At 35.9% G+C, this 20,424-nt stretch overlaps 1 protein-coding gene across 1 annotated transcript in view; it reads left to right on the forward strand.

Annotated features, from left to right (window-relative positions):
• PDE11A (phosphodiesterase 11A) overlaps positions 1-20,424 on the forward strand; it is a 106,973-nt gene that overhangs the window by 35,660 nt on the left and 50,889 nt on the right. The window contains exons 3-10 of the mRNA XM_053982324.1: positions 6,058-6,147; positions 7,029-7,169; positions 8,966-9,030; positions 13,182-13,314; positions 15,681-15,756; positions 17,163-17,230; positions 17,592-17,684; positions 20,306-20,356. Of these exons, the coding sequence (XP_053838299.1) occupies positions 6,058-6,147; positions 7,029-7,169; positions 8,966-9,030; positions 13,182-13,314; positions 15,681-15,756; positions 17,163-17,230; positions 17,592-17,684; positions 20,306-20,356 (717 nt within the window). The remainder of the gene's footprint in view (positions 1-6,057; positions 6,148-7,028; positions 7,170-8,965; positions 9,031-13,181; positions 13,315-15,680; positions 15,757-17,162; positions 17,231-17,591; positions 17,685-20,305; positions 20,357-20,424) is intronic.

Genomic DNA, 20,424 nt, shown 5'->3' on the forward strand with positions numbered 1-20,424 from the left:
GCTCCCATGGTCCTTTTCAGGCTGTTTACAGACACCAAAAGCTTCCAGAGTTAGATAGTGAGCTTTTTAGGGCAGAGATGCTGCTGTATATTTGCAAGCATTAGTGCATTTTTATGCTACTGCATTAATAACCACATGCAAATACAAACTTAAAAAAAAAAAAAAAAAAAAAAGGGAAAAAAAAGGCAGTAGTGGATTGGCCCAGGAGCCTCTGCAGATTCAGTGATACAAGCAGGAGCTACATGCCCTATTTGGGTGCCTACAATTCATGCAGTGTTTTACCAACCAATTGTTCTTTCCATGCTTGGGGTGGAAAAATAATTTTGGTAAATATTTCTTGGAATTGTGAACCTAGATGACAATTAGATTTTATCAGATGTGTGGCTAGCCAGACCCTGCACAGCTGGCAGGAGGTAATGGAATTTGGTTGAGCACTTGTGTTTAACCATGTTGCAATTGGATTTGGTTTGTTGCTTTCAGAATTCAGTAGAATATTTCATTATCAGAGCCTCTTTTGAACACATTAGGAAATGTTTTAAAGGGCAGCTGGCTTCCCTGATTTGGTTTCAAGTACATCCACAAAACATTGATCACTTTAAACTATAGCAAAAACTTTTCCTTTGAAAGGACTTCTTTTCTCTTTCTAGGAAGGCTGTACTAGCTCCTTTCCCCACAGGCTCACCAAGCAAGCTGTGTAAAGAGAAGTGGCTCCTGTGGTCGCTAAAGAAAACAACTGAACCAGACAGGCATTTGCTGAGAGCTCAACCTGGAGTTTGTGCCAGAGTGAGTACACAAGCATTACTGAGAAGCTTCTTTCTTCTGTCAGACATCAGAATTGTTTTCTTTTCTGACCACAGGCAGGGGGTGCTTGGAGTATGCCAGAAGCCGTGATATTGGATAGTTATGGCAGCGTGTGCTCTTGGAGAAGGCTCCGTGAGCGCGAAGCCGCATGCGGGGGAGGCAGGGTAAATGTCACTGCATTTGCTGAAGCTGAAGTCAGGGCTGCTTTCCAGCCAGCAAGCTGACATTTTACCTCTGCAGTGTGCTGCCTTTGCAGCACTGGCTGGTTTTCACCATTTGCTAATAACTTTCTGCATTGCAGGTCTGCACCCATGCAACTTTGTTGCTTTTATACCTTCCTCTCGTAAGAGAAAACTTCAGAACTTACTTCTGGTGAGGCACACAATTCTAGAAAATAGCCTTCTTTTGCAGCTAGAACCAGCAGGGGTTTTTCTTATACAGCAAGGGAAGAGTTTGCAGATTCCATAAGGACCCTCATCCCCAGGCTGTGCAGTGGAGGGAAAGGTGGTACCTCTTGATAACATGCGTTTTCAGAAAGAGCTTGGCCAGAGGTCGCCTTCCTGTTTCTGATGATAGAAAGATTTGTATCATGTGTGAAGTTATTGTGAAATCCAAACCTGGATGATGAGAAGAAACCCTAATTTTTAGCAGTTCAGAGGAACACTAAGAAACATTTTTATTAACTTACATATTCTATGTCTCATCATCTATGAAAAGCTGGATGAAAGGAAAATGAGTGTCACATCTCAAGGCATTGTGCTGCTATAGTGTAGGAGTCCAGATGCTGATGTGCCCAGACAACTGTGTAACCAGGTGTGGAACTTTTGGCCCGTAAAATTGTGATTATGAAGAGGAAACATATGGAAGACTGCCCTTTAAAATTCTGAGGGAGCACCGGTGTGTTTCTGAACTGATGCCATAAAATAAAAGTATCCACTAACAACCACAGTTTGTAGCTTACTTGTCCTAGTATTTAATACTGCAGAATCTGGAAATCCTTTATACTTCCAAATATCAAGCTCCTGCTTCAGTTATTGTTGTGGATTTGAAGGTCTAACTTTGGGGATAAAAGTCTGGAGGTGTGTGGAGATTCTAAAGCAATGGAAATATATCCTGTGGGAAGCCAAAAGTAACTATGGTCAGGACAGATATCTGATCTTACTGGTGTAATTTTGAAGTAAAGATATGTAATCTTCAAGACCTAGCAGAAAATGTAAGTAGTTACGTGACTGAATACTAAAATTTCTTGTAATTATACCGTTTGTTTCTTTGGTAATTGTGTTTTAATACTCCTAACATACAATAATGAAATCATAGAATTTAAAAAAGAAAATAGTGATATATTGAAGGTTCCCATTACTGCTACTTCTTTTCATAGGTTTCCTGCCCTGATAAAATATTGAACAGTTTGTGAGTACAGCTTTTTAGCTTTTGAATGTTGCTGTGAATTTGTAAGGTGAGTGTAGCTGCTACCCAAGGATACTCAGTGGAGGGTTAATTAAGAGAAACTGGGCCAGGTCACCTGGACCCTGAATGTTCAAGTAATTCACAATATGAACTTGTTAACCTGAAGCTACCGTATCTGAATACCTTATAGTTGTCATGAAAAAAAATCCAACAAAAACTAGTCTCTTTCAACATCTCAGCACATTCATTAGGTTGTTACTCAGCCTAAACACCATTTTAATAAAATGTACTATTACATACTTACTGATGTGTTTGTCAATATGTCACACAGAACTCTGATGAATCATTGCAACTACTCCTATTAGACAAAATAATTTAATGAGGCACATCTGTTAAAGCTGTTTTTGATTTTTTTTAACGTTCTGCCTATTTGCTTTCTTAGAAAATTACTTTAGTAAATCTGCAGAATCTTTTCCTTTAATTAATTCAAAGTAGATGTGGAAGAAAATTATCTTTCAGATATATTCCCTTTTGCTTCAAAACTATTTTTTTAATAGCCTTTGGTTTAACAAAGGGAAATTACTTTATGTACTTCAGAAGGATATACTGTGTGTTTTTCCACGAGTTTCACACAAATACTTTGTGCATTGGTGTAATGGAAGCATGTGGCATGCTTAACCTTTGGGCCAGTTTTTACCCTGGAGCACCAGGAAATTAGTAATTAGTTATCTGTCACTTAAAAGGAGAGAGAAAGGATGTGTTCATCTCATGGTGTAATGTGCCATTTCCTCAACTTTTTACATTCTCTTTGGAGGAAAAATCCCTGAAGTGTGAATCTGGCATAAAAATACCATCTCCTTACAGTCCGTGGCTCAGACAGATAAGAGTTTAATATTATGTTATTCCATATTTCTATGGAGTATCCACAGTCATAGCATAAACATGTTAGGGGTGCTTGTAAAATAGTCTTAATACTGCAGATCTAAATCTGTAACCTGAAATAATAATGCAATAACTGCTTGCTATCCCATTGAGCAATTTTGGTTTAAAAAGTCGTACTTAAAATTAAGCTACCATTAGAAACATCTTCATTCTTTGTGTATTTGGTGTTGTATTACACCTTGCCAAAAGTGGTTTAAGGAAAAGTCACTTCAGAGAGTACAAAAAGAGGAAGAACACTCAATTTTAGGTAAACAGGAATAACTGAACCACAGGATGATTCCTCTCTACCTGACAGGTTTTTTTCTTGTTTGTTTCTTCATAATTGTTGACATTTATTTATATCTTCTACTGGTTTTCTTAAACAACTTACTGTCTTTCTTAATTGTGCTGCGCCTTATACAATTAGTTTGAGTGGTGACAAGAGTGATGTGTGTCAGTGGCTTTCCAGGCTCTTAAGATGTCATAAAACAGTATTTTATGGATGGTAATTTCTGTGTGTAGATCCAGGGCCTTGGAGTTTGGGTTCCAGACACAACCAGTGGTTTTCAATATTGCACAGTTTTATTTTCTTATGACTGAGAAGACATTTTGGCTAGCTGGTTTTGTGATGCCTGAAGGTTCATAAGCTTCGCTTGTGCTTTCCTTTGTCACAGGGCCACATTAATTTTGGGAATAGGGATTTCAGTGTGGAGAAAATAAATATTAGTATTTACTTATTAAGTAAAAATGTATCCAGTCTCATTAAGGTATTCAAAACTTCACTAAAGGACAGATTTTTCTTAAGTTAACTTTTTCTGCTCTGATCTCTTACTTGGCTGTGGTTTTTAGTACTATTACAAGAAAATATAGATAAGGAGGTGTTTTGTTTCATTTGGAAATAAAAACTAAACTGAAATATGCAAAATTCTCTCAGAGAAACTCTGACTATTAAAAGAATTAATCCCTCTTATCATTTTTTCCATATTTGTACTTTATTTTTCATGTTGTGTACTCGGTCCTGTAGATCTGGTGTGATAGTTGGCTACTTTAATTACTGCTTTTTCAAAAAGATGATTGTTTGTAGATTCTGAAATGTCACTTTCCTTACAGCCATCGGTAGCTGTGATGGGAAGAGGATGAAAGTAGGGTGTTTCCAAATTAGCAGTATAGGTGTGCACCCTTAAAGCCTGCAGTTACTGTGACAGAGTGTCAGGTGTAAAGGTACTGTTCTGGTTTGAAAGCAAAACCAGTGAGAGACTCTAAGTCAGAAATACAATTTATTAGGAAAAGAAAAAAAAGAAGACAAAAATACATGCAATGATACAAAAGGAAGACCACTGACAAAGTCAGAATACAACCTGACACCCCTTTGGCCAGCGTGCTGGTAGCAGTCCAAATTGGAGTGGCAGATGTGGTTGCTGTGTCTTCTCGGAGACCTGTGGAAAGGCTGCTTTTCTGTCTAGAAATCCCTGGATTTATCCAGGTGGGAATGCCTAGCTTCTCCCCCTGGGCGGAGCATCTCACAATGGGCTGATGTTATTTTGAGTCACAAGGTGTGTTCTTAATCCCCTGTTAAACAGAACTGGCTCCTGGAGAGTGTTATCTCTGAGTCATGTGGCAAGACATTGATGGGCCCATTAACAGGAGATAAGGAAAACTGTCCAGATGCAACTGATACTGGGATGGTAATAGGAAACGTCTTGGTGCTCAGTCTTGGACAGGTACAAAATTCAGAGGATCTGAGGATCCTTTCCAAAAGTTCATCATTACTCAAACACAGACTAAGCAGGTATGGAACCAGTGGAGTGCTCAAGGTAGATAAAGTATAACAGCAGTTGCTGCTGTTTCTGTTCTTCTGGGTTCTTTCCTCAGATAGTCTCAATAGGCCACGGCTCGGGGTTAGCAGTATTTTTCTAATTAAATAGAATTTCAAAGACAAATGCCACTCTCTTAATGCCAAAATTTGTCACAGACAGGATGTCTTACAATAGATAGACAGACCAAAGAGAAGAAAGGTTAGCTGCTGCAGCATTCTTTTGGCTCTCTAAACAGCAGAGTGCCTTAACTCCCACTGGCTTTGCAAATGTTAAGGCTATTCAGCAGCTGTAAAAGTCTCAGATCTAAGTCTGGGAACCACTCAGGAGTGGCAGTATGTTACAGATTTGTTACCAGTGTGTGGCTTAAAAATGCTGGGTTTGGACTTGGATCCATTGTCATCCTTGTGAAGTGCCAGTCCCACAAGTATTCATCTGTTTGACTGGTCCAGGTTACTAACTAAACACAGCCAACCTAAAATCATCTTAGGCACCTCAAACTATGTTCCCAATCCCTCCTTTTCAATCTTTTTAAATGTTTGGTGGTACATTAAGGCCTGGTTTGTCAAGCATGTTCTTTTAACTTTTTTTAACCTTCTTTGAGAAGACAATCAATTTTCTGACTAATAGTGTAGGATCAGTATGCTGTGTTCCACTGTGCTGGTATTCTCCAAAATCTATGTACTCTAGACGTAGAATTCCTCAAAAGGAATGTGACTTGAGCTTGCTTCTTAAGCTCAGAAAAAAAAAACAGTCCAGAGAAATACAGAATATCTTTCTAGGGAAGCTGATATGTCTACAGTAATTTAAAGTAGTCTTCAGAAGACATTTTATAGAGTTGAGAATCCACAGATTCCCAGAGAAATTATGGAGGACCCAGACATCTGGGACCTATGAACTTAACTGTATTTGTTCTTTCCTAGACATTTATCTCTTTCCATGCATCTGATGTGCCTTGCCCAAGATAATTTTGTTTTGTGTTTAGTGCTCTGCTGAAGAGTGAGCTGAGACGTTCCTGTGATGTGTCCCTTAAGTTTAGGTCTCTTTACTAGTAAGAAATTGCTATAAACAATTGCAGTTGTATTTAATGACTGCAAGTTTCTTTCCATACTAGGTGATGCAGATGTACCTCCCCTTCTGTGGGATTGCCATATCCAATGCCCAGCTATTTGCAGCTTCGAGGAAGGAATATGACAGAAGCAGGGTAAGTGCAAAATGTATAATGGACCAACATCAAACTTTTGTCTTTTTTTTCCTGCAGCTCCCAGCTCTGCATGTGTGTTTGCTAAGCAGACAGTTTTATTTCAAAAACTATATTTTCAAAAGATCCCTGTCTTGATTGAGGCAGCAAGCAGAGAGTGTGGGAGGGAAATACACTTGTAGTGGTGGCTGTGGTTTCCTGATGTCAGTTCCACATTTTATGGTGCTGAAACAATTGCATTTGTGGCACAGACGGTGCAGGAGAAAGTTTTACTCAGGCAGAGATTCAAGCTCTCATAAAATTCTACGAAACTCAAGCCTTTGCCATTCTGAATTTTTAATATTCAGTTCATGGGCAAATAATGTGGATATATCTTTATAAAATTAAGCAAGAAAAAAACCCCATATGTGAAGGGTTTTGACAGCATATCTCCATAGAATACACATTCATGATCACTGGTGCCATGCATGCATTGGGACAGGAGGCTCTGAAGTGAAAATAATGCTGAACTCTCCTGTCATTCCCTTGTCAGAGAGGTCTTTTATTTTTTGAAGAAACCAAATGGTAATTTTGATGGGTTTTTAATAATAGTTGGCTTCTTTTTTATCATCCTTTTCTGCCATAACATGAAATTATATTTTTGTTATCACAGGTCCAAAACTTCAGTAGAAATCCCTCTGGTAGTATTGAACCTGCTCTTCCTTCACAAAATATTAAAAATGTGTGTCAATTTTGTTGCTATAGTCATTAAGAACATTCTTTGAATGAAGATTTCAATGGATCACTCATATAAAATCCATCCCAGATATGATGCCTCCTTTGCAATGCACCGTGTATTTATTAAATCTACAACCAATACAAGAGTTTTCTGTCCTTGTATATAGGCTTTACTGGAAGTAGTGAATGACCTCTTTGAGGAACAGACTGACTTAGAGAAAATTGTCAAGAAAATTATGCATCGGGCCCAGACTCTACTGAAGTGTGAACGGTGCTCAGTATTACTTCTGGAAGATATTGAATCACCAGTAAGTAGAGTTGCATGTCATATGTAAGTACAGGACTGCAGGTATTTTTCAGTGTGTTGTTCCTAAATGTAAGTTAGGTACATGTTGAAATTTTAGCACCACCCCTTTTGTGTCTCTATCCCAGTAGGCTTATATTGTGATAGCAGTAAGCTTTTACATTGAGCAGGTGAAATGGAAATCCAGCTTTCAGAATTATTGAAGTATTTTTGGTTTTTTGCAATTACTCTACTTGACCCATGAATAATTATTTCATTGCAGAGCTCTGTTGAACAGATGGATGTAAACTGTATGAAAGTATTTGACAGTTTTGACAGGGGCTTTCACTGGGACTTTGCAGTACTGATATTCATAGGGTATGAGAGCCTTTTAAAAAATGTTTGAAGTTTTTATGAGTATTATTAGTAAAAAATTAAGTGGCTGCCTTTATATTGGTAGCCCCCTCCAGTGTTTTCAGGCTATTCAATATAAGCTACCCTCCTTTCTACAGATTTGAGAGGTAGTTGAAGGATAAAATATTGTTTGTAATATCTTTTTTTTCCTACCCGATTATTATTTTTGTATTCACTGATTCTGCAGTTAATTATTTGTTGCTGGACTGTGACAAGTCAGGGACAGAATCGTAAAATTGTTTGTATGGCAGAAAAAAAATCCCCATTCTTTTCCTTGGAGGAAAGATGTGATTCACATTTCATTTCAGTTAATAAAAATTAAGAACTTTCAACGGAGTATGTCCTAAATTATACCAGCTTTCCTAAAAGCAAGATTAAGGGTTTTATTTCACTTATGTTCTCTAATATTGAATTTTAGTGTTTGTAGTTCATTTTCTCTTTCTAGATTCCCCTAGCCACCCCCTCCCAAACTTTATAATTACAATATATAGTACATTCTTATGAAATGTCACTGTGTTTATAAGTATAATATGATTTTTATTTTTCACAAAAATGTCCATACCATTAGGAAGTTGTGGGTGGCAGTTCATTTTTCTGCTCTTGGTACTATTTCTGCCTTTGAGCTAGGAGGGGCTTTTCCCAAACCACAAACAATGAGTTTCTTATTCCTCTAGACAAAACTGTGAAATATGGACAAAAAGCTTAAAATTTTTCTAAATGGGCATAATTCTTAGGTTCATTTGGAGTAGGAGAATAGCATCTTACCACCCACTTGGTAATTTTTACAAGTGGCAAAACAGTTATTTTCCTGACTTTCTCCGGTTTTGGAGGGTTAACATGTATATCAAAGTAAATTTCCTTAGAGTAACTCAATGTCTAACCATGTCTAAAATACTGTCATTTGTACATTGTGCAGAAAGCTTTTATGATTCAAAACCAAAGTGAAGATGGGGACACATCCAAAAACATGACCTCTCTTCTGTGTCACTTTTTGTCACTCTTAAGACATTTCACTTATGTGCTCCTGACACATATGTTCAAGTGTGATTGGTTGCAGTTAGTAATGCAAAGCTACCTATCTGTTTATTTTCCTATATTAAAAAAGTGAAGTGTGAGTAAAGCCCCATACTACATGTCCCAAAAGCCTTTAAAGGGAAGTGTATAGGCTTGTGGAAAATAGTTTTCTGAAGGAATCTAAAGATATCATTTGATTTGATATTGATTTTTAGGGAACTGTGCACAGCGTGTATTTTGAACATGAATTCTCCATTGAGAGAATACAGATTTGTACTTTTATCATAAGACTATTGGATAAAAATACAGTTTAAGTAGAGGAACCTTATGTTACTGTTTTCTTAGATGTTTATTCAGCTTAATAGCAATCCTAAATTACTTCTTTTGTGACAGGTGGTGAAATTTACAAAATCTTTCGAATTGTTGTCTCCAAAATGCAGTGCTGATACTGACAACAGGTTAGTGCTCATACCTTCTGTGGTTATGGATAACTACATTTTTCACATAGTTTTAAGGTTTGCTTGGTCAAGATTTTATTTTCTTATGGAACTTTGTGTAGATTTGATTGAAGAGTCTGAGCCTATGTTTTTTACTCAGACAAGACACCTGCTTGCTTCAAATGGAGGCTTGCTTGAATAAATACATGTGCCTATATTTTTTTATATACGTATGTTTGTGTGTGTATCTATGCACTAATGTTGTATTAGTGTCTCAGGCAGGAAATCAGGGGAAAACTGACGTTTTATGATTGAATAACATTGAATAACATTGATAACATGCAGTTTTGCGCGATTAATATAGAATTAATATAGAAAAAAAATTACAGAATTATTTTATATTGTTGATCTCTTACAAAATTCCTCTGTACAGTTGTATTGAGAGGTTTCCAGTAAAATTTTATTTCTGCTGTTGTCAAATTGGAAAGCCTAGAAACTGCAGAGAATATGTATTTCCTAGAAACCGTGTTCCTGTGACTAAATCTTGTTTGGGAGCCCAGTCAAAATGGAAGTATATGTTTTGCTTAGTAGGATCTGTAAACATTTATAAAGGGCCACTTTTAAGTAGCAAAAGAAAGATGTTTGTTCATGTGGCGTTGTTATATCAATCCCTGTAAGGTTACACCACTGCCAGCAGTTCACATAAAATGTCCTATATAGCAAATGAGGGCATGAGGATTCAGGGCTACTGTGAGAATATTTCTTCCATCTTTCAGGGCTCAGTGTTTATCACATAGGCTTTATGCAGATTAATTCATACTGATTCTGAAGGAGAATTTTCCATATCAAATGGCTGTCATGGTGATAAACCTTTTCATGGATTGATTTTGCAGCATTAAAAAAATGGGTAGTGTTAGAAAATTTCTAAGATGTGCAAGCTCACAGCAGAGTCCAGGGTCACGCAGAAATATGGGTAGAAGCTATCTCCCTTCCATGTCCTGGTATGGGAATGGTGAAGCAAGTGGAAAACAAGTAATAAAAAATAGGAAGATTTAAATATGAATAAATAATCTGTTGATTCATCTGGGAATCACAAGTTACTGTTTTTGACAAAGAGTTTCAGAGTAGCAGTTGGTCTTTCCTAGGGGGTGAAAATACATTTCTTTTATTCAGGGACAGGATCATGAATCAAGGAATGTGGTTGTTATTTCTGTTTTTCTCAAACTTGATCTGTAGCCAGATTAGTCAAAACAATGTAGAGTGGTATCAAGATAACCAAGCTGGCTCATTTCTTGTTACCATAGTTATATTAGCATGTTGCCACAAAACAGTTTGTAGTAGCCTGCTCTGCTTGTAGTCAAGTCAAGATTATTTTAACTTTAGTCCAAGACATGAATAAACACATAACCTGGTAGCTAGTCTTTATAAGATTCATAAAGGTATATTTTAATAAAGGTGCATTTTAACATAAAGATGTTTCACTTTTTCTGTGATGATTTTTTCCTGTGGAGATTGAAGTTGCTTTTACAAAGACCAAGGTTAGACTGGCAGATATGATGTCACATTTGGAGCTAGCACAGGCACAGCTTGAGTTATTGGCACTATTGTGAAAAAATAAAGGTTATTTAGGATACAGAACAATGCCGCGAGCCCTTGACATTTGAGCATTTTTCTAGTGAGTTTTGCCCTTTTCATTCTGCATTCTGCAGCTGTAACTGATGTAAAGTCATGAGACTTTTTATGTGGGGGAAAAAAATGGCAAGACAAGTTTCTTCATCATTACAGCAGTTAAGAAAAACATTATTTCTTTGAAATTTTAGTTGAAATCCAAAGACATTTTAGGCTGATAACAGTTCTAATTATGTTTTATCTAAATAAGAAAGAAGGTCTTAAGATAATATTTCATGCCTTAATATACTTTCGCACACAGCTTTAGAAGTTGGCTTTTCTTTTGCCCTCCTTAAATCTGCATGATGGCAGCTCACCTGTTAGATCCCTAAATATCATAATAAATACTCATACTTGTTTTCTTCACTGATGTTTGTAAAGAAATACCTTGCAAGGCTACACTTTCCTTTATCTGTTCAGTTTCCAAGTTTTCATCACACACCATGATCAAGTTTGTTTATTATCCATACTGGCACACTGCTGCTCTTGTTTTTCCCAGTGATTTTCTTCTTGAAGTACAAGTTTGCCAGGTCCCCTAAATTTTCTCTCCCTTTGAAAAAATATTACATAAATATTAGAATCCTTGGAGGCCCAGTTCGGGTATGCTTTAGATGAAGATGAGCCTGATGGAATGTGGAGTGTGCCTTTCCTGCACAGAAGCAGCAGTTTTGGCAGATGAGATTACATTTTAGCAGGTAGCTGAGGTGGCAGCTCTCTAACCTGGGTACCAGTGGTAGTGGACAGGTCTCCTGCCTGGGCCAGAGCATGAGTTGTGTGGGCAAAAATATCTGTGCTCCTTCCCACTTGGGCTGGTACAGAGGGAGTGCTGAAATCCCCCAGCTGTTTTACTGTCCCTGGGATGATGTGCCTGTCTTCTGGAGTATGGGTGTAGAGTGTTTGTTAGGAATGGAGAGAACATAATAGAACCCACTTTTAAAACTTATTTATGAATGTTATCTTGTTTCTTTTACTTGAAATAATTTGCTGCTTAAAATGCTTGACACCCATAAAGCAGTCCTGATGTATGTGTCTTATATGATAATAGAATAGAATAGAAGAGAATAATATAATAATTCAGATAAGTTATAAAATATATAACTTATAATAAAATATAATATAATAATTCAGATAAGTTATAAACTGGGAACTATACATTTGAAATTAGATCCTTATCCTAAAAGATTTTTTGCTTCTGAAGTATTTAAAATAAATAAAATTACGAATTTAATTTTAAATTATAAATGTGATTTTTTTACTTAGCTCAAAACCTGTTATATTTATGTAGAGGTCTCTGTCAAAGTATACACATAACATTTATTACAGTCACTCAAAATTCTTATCCCAAATGAAAGTGGATTCCTTTAGATTTCTGTAAATTATTATTATTTTTATTTACAGTCTTTTAAGAATATTTTCTTTTTGATGAGTGACATAGTTGAATTAGTCTCCAGAAAATCAAAGCAGTCAACAAAAATCAATCCTTTCACTTTGATTGAGTCTTTCAAGAATTTTACTGTTCAGCCTGCTTTCATTCATGAGGAATGCTTCAAAGCCTCAAACTATTGTAGCCTTCTCCATAGCTTTTTAGTAACTTTTTTTCTAAGTAATGTTTCTCAGGTGTTAAAAGTTTATCAGTTTTCTTCTCAAGACTAAGACAACAGGCATTTTTTTTATTCACTCATGAGTAGCTAGACATTTCGAGTGTCAAGAACCTGCCTGAAATAAGTCAAAGAGAACTTTCCTACTGATTAGGTGAAGTATGAAGTGAGGTCTTTAAGGTCTGCTAGACACTGAATTTTCTGGAGAAGCTGCAGTGGAGCGTGGTGAGTTGAGGCCATAATTCTAGTGTCTTTTGCTCATTTAGTGATAGCTCTCTAGCCCCTCAGTAATTGTGGCAGAAGCTCAAACAGGTAAAAAAAAAAAAAAAAGGGAAACCTTCATGTCTTTGTGTGACTACTTGGATCTACCTGCTGTAATATACTTGCAGTATTGATTTAAGACTTATTTAATGATCCCTTCTTTAGCCATTCAGATATGGCATTTCAGATGCCAAAATTTTTTAAAAAGTAATTTTGACAGGAAAATTATTGAAAATAAAAATTTTAAATATCATAGATTATTAGATTAATTTTAAAAATCTGAAAAGTATATCTTTTCAGGTAACTCTACAGAAAATATTTTTAGAACTGGTTGCTTTTCATGAGCAGTCCTGTATCCTACAGAAACTTAGAACACAATCCACTGTTGAGTCATAGGTAAAATATATCAAATATTTTATTTACTCGAGACACCAATGCTGTTTTCAATAGAAAGAGTTAGATAAAGGAGAAAATTTTTGAGGTACCATTTCAATAATACCTAATTGTTGTTCTATAGTTCATTTTTAGTAACCGTTAAAAATTGTGAATGGTTCTGCTGTTCCTATTAATGTGCATTTAAGACATGCTGGACTTGCAATTAACGTTGACTGTATTCTATTCTTCCTTTGCCCTGCATTTTGATAGTTTCAAAGACAGCATGGAAAAATCATCTTATTCTGACTGGCTAATAAACAATAGCATTGCTGAACTCGTCGCTTCCACAGGTCTCCCAGTGAACATCAGTGATGCCTATCAGGATCCTCGCTTTGATGCTGAGGTAAGAGATTTTTACAAATGTCATTATATATTACTTTTGAGCACCCGACTAAATAAAAATTTTGGTTTAATATCCAAGTGGCTGTGAGACATGTGAATATTTATTTTGAATTATTTTTTCTATTCAGTAAGTTGTCCTTCTTGTCTTCTATGATTTTATACTGCAAACACAGATCACTGAATTAGTCTGTGACTTTAAGCAGTTACTTTGTCCATTATTCTTTTTTTTTCCTATTTATAAGTGATTCCCCTACCAACTGCCTTGATATTTATGCAAATTGATTTTTATTGCTAAAAATTTGTTGGTGTTCAGCGTTAGCAGCACCAGTGTTGTTAGCTGTTGGGGTGGCTGGGGCTGTACACAGACAGAGTGTGAACAGAGCTGGTATCCAGATAGACAAATGTTGTTTGTGATCTAACTTAGCCAACCAATAGTTTAATTTGCTCAAATACACACTGGATTGGGTACTCCTTCAAGATGCATATCACTCCCAATAAAAGTTGTTTGTGTATCTTAAGGTATTCATTTCCTGTTAGAAAGGTGTAGCTATAGATAAAAATGTAAGTATACTTAACATCTAAATAAATGTTAGAGGTGTATGGAAGGACAAAATCTCCTCTGAATTCTAATCCAGAATTACTACGGGGGACTTGGCCAGCAGTTGGACAGCAAATTAATCACAGCCTTGGTCAGAAAGCTTCCTAAAATATATTTCTACAGTAAGTGTTCTTGGAAGTGTTTCATGTTGAGAGTTTACTTGGTTCCAATTTTATTCCACGTGTCATTAAAGGGATTATCTCTCAAACCAGCAGAATTTGTTGAAACAAGAAAAAATAAAAGGGGCCTGCTATAGAAGTATAAAAGAAAACTGCATTGATGTTAATCTGTTCAGAATTGCAAGAAGTATAATTAATGCCTGGGGTGTTTAGATATGCCAACTTAAAGCATGCCAGTCCTTGATGTTTGCAACTGTACTTGTATTATATAATCTCCTGAATAATTCAGCTATCTCTTATTTGTTTCACAGTTAGTTCTTTCCAAGTTGGAGGCACTACCCAATATATATAAAGAAAATTATACAAAGGGCAATAATCATTTTCTTTTGATGGGTTCCTATGAAAATTTAATTCTTAAATTCAGTTGTTCTACTCAATTATTTCTACAGTCAGGAGTAGTAAGAGGAACATAGTATCCCTTATTACTTAGATAGAATCAAACCTACATTTGTAGTTATGAACAGAGATTCTGTTCTCTGCTTCTGTTGAAAATAAGCTCTTATTTTTTTCTTAGAACACTACTTCTCATCTGCAAATGTTAATGCTCAATTTTCAACTCATTCAAGAATTTAATGTGAAAATATTTTGCAATTCATTTTAAGACATACGTTTGAATCAATTATTGCCTCATTCCCCTGGATTTTAGGTGGCACTCCACACTGGTGATGAGTTCTGAGTATGTATAAATAAGCAGTAATCTAATTAAAACCTAAGTTATGTCTTTTGCTAGCTAGGAGATCACAGTGATCCCATCCTGCTTCCCATATATGAATTATTGCTGGTCTTTTAGTTTTCTTCTATTAAAGATTGACTGTAGCAGTGGTAGTTTTAGTAAGAGAACATCTCCTGATCTTCTGTGAGTGGACTCATTCCACTCTCTTAATCTCTTTTGAAAAACTGTTTTCATTAGATTTTGCAGCAGTGATGACACTAAAGAATAAAGCTTATTAATTGTAGAAAAGAGAGAATCAGTGACACTTAAAATAAATTGTGAAGCTGTATACTGTATTAGCTAGAAAACAATAAATGAGGCAGTAAATTGTCATTGGAACAAAAGGACCAGTTATCTCAAATCTAGGGTTTGGCTCCATCCTTACATTTCTTACTAACGTGCATTTCTGCACAATTCCCTGCTTACTCTCACCTTTTTTCTGAAAATGTGTATTTCCCGTAAGCCTCCTTTTACAGCTGCCTCACTAAGTCCAATTTTGGTTTGACAGTTGGGAAGAGTACTTCTAAGGCAAACTTGTTCAGTGAAAGTTACCTCTACTAATCCACCAGTCTAAGTAATCCAGAATTTGTCTGGATATTGCCTTAATTATAGTTTGTCTTTAGTGCCAAATCAGAGTCAAATAGTGTAAGCTTAATGTGGCAAAGATGCCAATGTTTGTATCTTCTTTGGCAATTTTTAGAATAATCCTTATGACTTTTGGTTATTGTGGATGAAGTTTCAGCGGAATTTTTCTTCTGAGAGCTGATACACATGAAAAGACATTTATAATGTAAACTTACTCCTTGACATTTCTATTACTATGATTTAAAAGGCTGAAAATGGCACCACTAATGGAAGGTCTCATTTCTACATTTTAGGCTGACCAAATTTCTGGCTTTCACATAAGATCTGTTCTGTGTGTTCCTATATGGAACAGCACCCACCAAATAATTGGTAAGACTTCCCCCATGGCTGTGTAATTTTTATGCTACTGTAAATTTAGTTCTATCTTTTCAATTCTGTGTTACTTTTTCTTCTTTCCCCCCTCCCCCCGGCTGAATATCGTTAAGAAGTTACAGTACCTAGGATGCATGCTAAGTATCCAAGAAGGGATGTTTTGACTTGGATACTGTGTGGACAGTGTGGACAATATATAACTTAACTTTCCAGCTGTGTCGTTAAGTTACATATTGTACTGAACTTTAATGAGATGAAAACAGAAATTCTAACATATTAGTGAAAAATGTTTTATATGCATTGATGTTTTCCTTGGGTCTCCCTCTTTAGTACGCGGGCAACTGTGTGCAGTCAAGCTAAGGGCTCATTTCCCTCTAACAATAAACTCTGGGTGCAGTCAGGGAAGATTTGCTGGAGGGGCTGTGGCAGTGGTCAGAGTTGCCTGTTGCAGTGCTGGATCAGGATGTGACAGAGTTTCAGGAGATCTTTGATAGGCAGCTTTGCAGCTATGCTACACCAGCAATTGGTCCTGTGTTATTACCTGCTTTTGGCACAATAAGGAGTGCTTGTAAATAACAGTGCCAGATTCCTCTGCTAACGTTCCTCAGAAGAACTGATATCAAAGCAATAGCAATTTATACTGGCAGGGCAAGAGTTAGATCCCTGTGCATTGTGGCTGCCAGGGAGAGCTGAGATGGGAAGTGCATTGCTGAAGGCACTTGGTGCCATGCAGGGTCTGTGAGCTTCTTTGGCAGAGGTGATGTGGGAGTTGAGTCTTTTAAAAATACGTCTTGTTGTTTGTTGTGAACTGTGTCTTATCTTCAAGAATGAGAAATAATCTGAACTCTTGACAGCAGATTACTCTTACAGTATTTTTCTAAGGGCTTATTGTAGATAAATGAAATAGAAATGTTTGTTGTAGTAGAAATCACCATTAGTTTGGCAAATGCATTTTTCCATTGGCTCAGTAAATTAATGAACCAGTCATGAGTAAAAAAGCGTTTATATACCCAGATGATGCTAAACTAACTAAGATTTTAGGAATGAAGGTACTGATTCAGTAAATTGTATTGGAAACTCGAAATTTTTCGGATAACTTATGTGATTGCTCTTAGCAAAGTGATCAAGATTTTTCTCAAATAGATCTTTAACCTTTGTGAAAAGCACTGTGACTAATTTTTTGATTTGCAGTATTATACTTAAAGAGTAAAGAATAACAGCTGAAAGTACTAGTATCAAAACAATGAAATTATTGCACATCTGCATCTAATTATTTTCAGAATAAATATTTGCGTTTTGCTTTTCAGTTTGAAATATGTGGTTTACATTTTACCAAAGAATAAAACATTCTGCATTGTGCATTAATGAATGAAGATTATAACTCATATTAACTCTTTTTAAAGGAGTAGCTCAAGTGTTGAACAGGCTTGATGGGAAATCCTTTGACGATGCTGACCAGCGACTGTTTGAAGTAAGAGGCATTCAGTTCAGCATTAACATACTTTTTCAATAGCATTTGGTATTTCTCAGTAATCTGCTTCAGTCCACTCCGGGGATGGGGGGGAGAATATCTTGTCTATATTTGTGGTTTGACATTAATTCTAAGAAATCCTCACTTAGAAGGTGGCATCCTAATTAAAACAAGTTTCTGGCATCTAATCTCTCAGCTGGAGGCCAGTGACTCACCTGCATTCTTAAAATAACCTGTTTAAACGTGATTATTCCTAATATTTCCATGCAATTTTTTTTCATGATTAAGCCAGTGTTCATCTTTGTGCTTGTATTATAACTGATTCATAATTGACTCTCTTTTGTCTCTTTTTAAATTTTAGGCTTTTGTTATTTTTTGTGGCCTGGGTATCAACAACACAATTATGTATGACCAAGTGAAGAAATCCTGGGCAAAACAGTCTGTGGCTCTTGACGTATGTGTACATCTTTGTGAAACCCTTTCTTGCTCCTAACTGTTACATGTAAAGAAGCCCACTATATTTTTAAAAACTATGATTATTTAAACTTCGCTAACCAAATTCAACAATATAGCACTGTGGTCTATATAGCTGGAGATTTTAAACATTATCATATTAAAAATAATCTTGGTGAGAAAAAAGCCTGGAGTTTTGAGGATAGCTTTACAAATTCACATTATTCCTACTACAAGAATAATTAAGAGCAGTTTGAATGAAATTTCAGATCTTTCGAAAAAAGCATTATGCAAGACTGATTAATCTTAAAACATTACTCTGAGGAAAGGGTAGCATCACTAAGATATTGGTATTGTTTTAAATTTCACATGTGATAAGAGAAGAAAATCATCTAGTTATCCCTGATGTGTGTACCTTTTACCTGTGTAATTCCTTTGATTTTCTCCAGTACTAACCATTACAATAAGATCCACAAAAATAACATTGGCCTGAATGAGATATGACATTGTTTCTATTAAAAGAAAAATCAAACCCAACTGAATTACTATAAAGAAGCTTTTTCTTCCTTTGCTTTAGGGTTAATCTGCATAGTGGGGTTGCACCCTGTGCTGCACACAGACCTATTAAAGCTTTCCAAAGTCAGTAAGACCGTTGGTGTCAGAAATCCTAAGCAGAAGTGGCTTTCTTTATTTGTATATATCTACCCACGTAGGAGGAAAAGTTAAAAACTTTCCTTTTCAGGCCTCGTGCAAGATCCTTATACTTTACATGTCATAGTCATGAATAAGTCTTCATATGTCCCAGGTATTTGTGCAATATGACACCTAAGAATGAGTGCTCCTCCTGGCAAGAAAAGCAAGCAGTGCTAGATGCACACACAGATACATAGGGATGAAACTTCACATAGAAGTTTATTTGCCACTGAAATAAAAGAAAATTAATTTTTTTGGTTTAAAATGCAACTTCTTTCTTTGATCTAAAAAATACTAATAACCATATAGCTTACATGTAGAGTATAGATTTGATAAATAGCCATTAATCTTCAATTAAGAGTAATTCTTTCTATAAATGGGCAACAGCTCTTGATAATATTTGCATAAAGTGATGGAAGATGCAGGAGAAAAGTACTGAACACTAGAATGGTATGAGATGAAGGACTGTGGATTTTCACTAATAGAATACTTCATTAGTGTTTATGTATTTACCTATAATGGCAATGAATGGCACTTGAAAATTACATTGATATCAGATGTAAAATAAATTAACTTGTTATATATCATAATGAGATTCTTATCCATATATACTTATACAGGTTTTCATATAGTGTTCTGATAAGATTGACTACTAAATAGAAGAGCAAAACATAAATAAATTATCAGGAAAGTTTGCCATGATTCAAAGCCAGGCTAAATACTTTTTTTATACTAAGGACACAAAATTTGCAAATTATTTAAAGATTAGAATAATAAATACTAAGGAAGACTGTTAAAATCTAGAAGGATATAATGAATACAAATCAAGAAGAATTTTGCTGTTACGTGTAATCTGTCATAGCATAAGATATAATTTGACTAATCTTACCAGTTTCTGAGAGAAGTTGCAGTATGGTCAGACAGAAAAAAAAGATACTATTTGAGAAAGGACATGATGTATAATCATACAAAGTAAAATGGGGTACAGAACCAATGAGTTTATGTGTTTTATTTATTCTTGTATAGTGCAGGAATGGATTCCTGTTACTGTAAAAAGTGGCATCTCTAAAACTGATATGTCTTGGGACTTACTGCTACAAGGTGTTGCAAATCAAAGCCCTGTGAGACACAGTTTAGGTGTTTGTATGAATAACAGAGACATTCATGGATGAAAATTATTTCAAAGTGAGAAGCCTGTATCAAAGCTTTAGCACATCAGCAGGTCAGGTGTTGCAGTGGGGGGAAGGACCTGTCCCAGCTGGGAGTGCTGTGGCTCTGGGAGCTCCCTCATGGACCAGCACAGCTCGTCCCATGCAGAGCCAGATCATGGTGGGTCCAGAACACAGGATGGCTCTTGCACCTTCTGCAGTGCTTGCTCAGTGTTAGTATCAACCCACAAAGATTCAATGTACTACATATTAATGGATGCATACTAAGAGATAATAAGAGCATGTGTGCGGTACTTTGCACATTTTATTTGATGCTGCTCTCTGCAGAATGGTATTGAAGAGAATGTCAGACACAACACAGAGGTGCTGATATTTGAATGCAGCCATGTGCCAATAGTATAGGCATTAAAGCTTTTCAGTATAGCAAAAGGCATTATTAAAAGTCCATAAATCTACTGTTATTTCATATTAAATTATTTCTCTTTTGATTGTAGAACTTCAGAAGAACAATGTAGGAATCCTTATAATATTAAATTACTTATTGTTCATTATTCCCTATAAAATTCCCTGCAGTATAACTGCCAAATGTATGCCTGATAACCTGTAATTAGCTATTACATGCTGTCAATCAGAACAGAATTATCACACAAATGCTAATAAAATTTGCTTTAAACATAACTGATTAGACTGCAGTACAGAGCCCTGATATTGCTCCTTGACAAGTGTACAAAAATGGTTTTTATGTTTTGTTCTGGGGCAGGTGTTGTCTTATCATGCAACATGTTCGAAGGCAGAAGTTGATAAATTCAAGGTAAGATTTAAGGTTTTAATGTACTAATTTCTGGAACTATAACTGTAAATTAATATTTGTCTCGATTA

The sequence above is a fragment of the Vidua macroura genome, chromosome 7, assembly GCF_024509145.1.
Source record: "Vidua macroura isolate BioBank_ID:100142 chromosome 7, ASM2450914v1, whole genome shotgun sequence".
In the NCBI taxonomy this organism is placed as follows: Eukaryota; Metazoa; Chordata; class Aves; order Passeriformes; family Viduidae; genus Vidua; species Vidua macroura.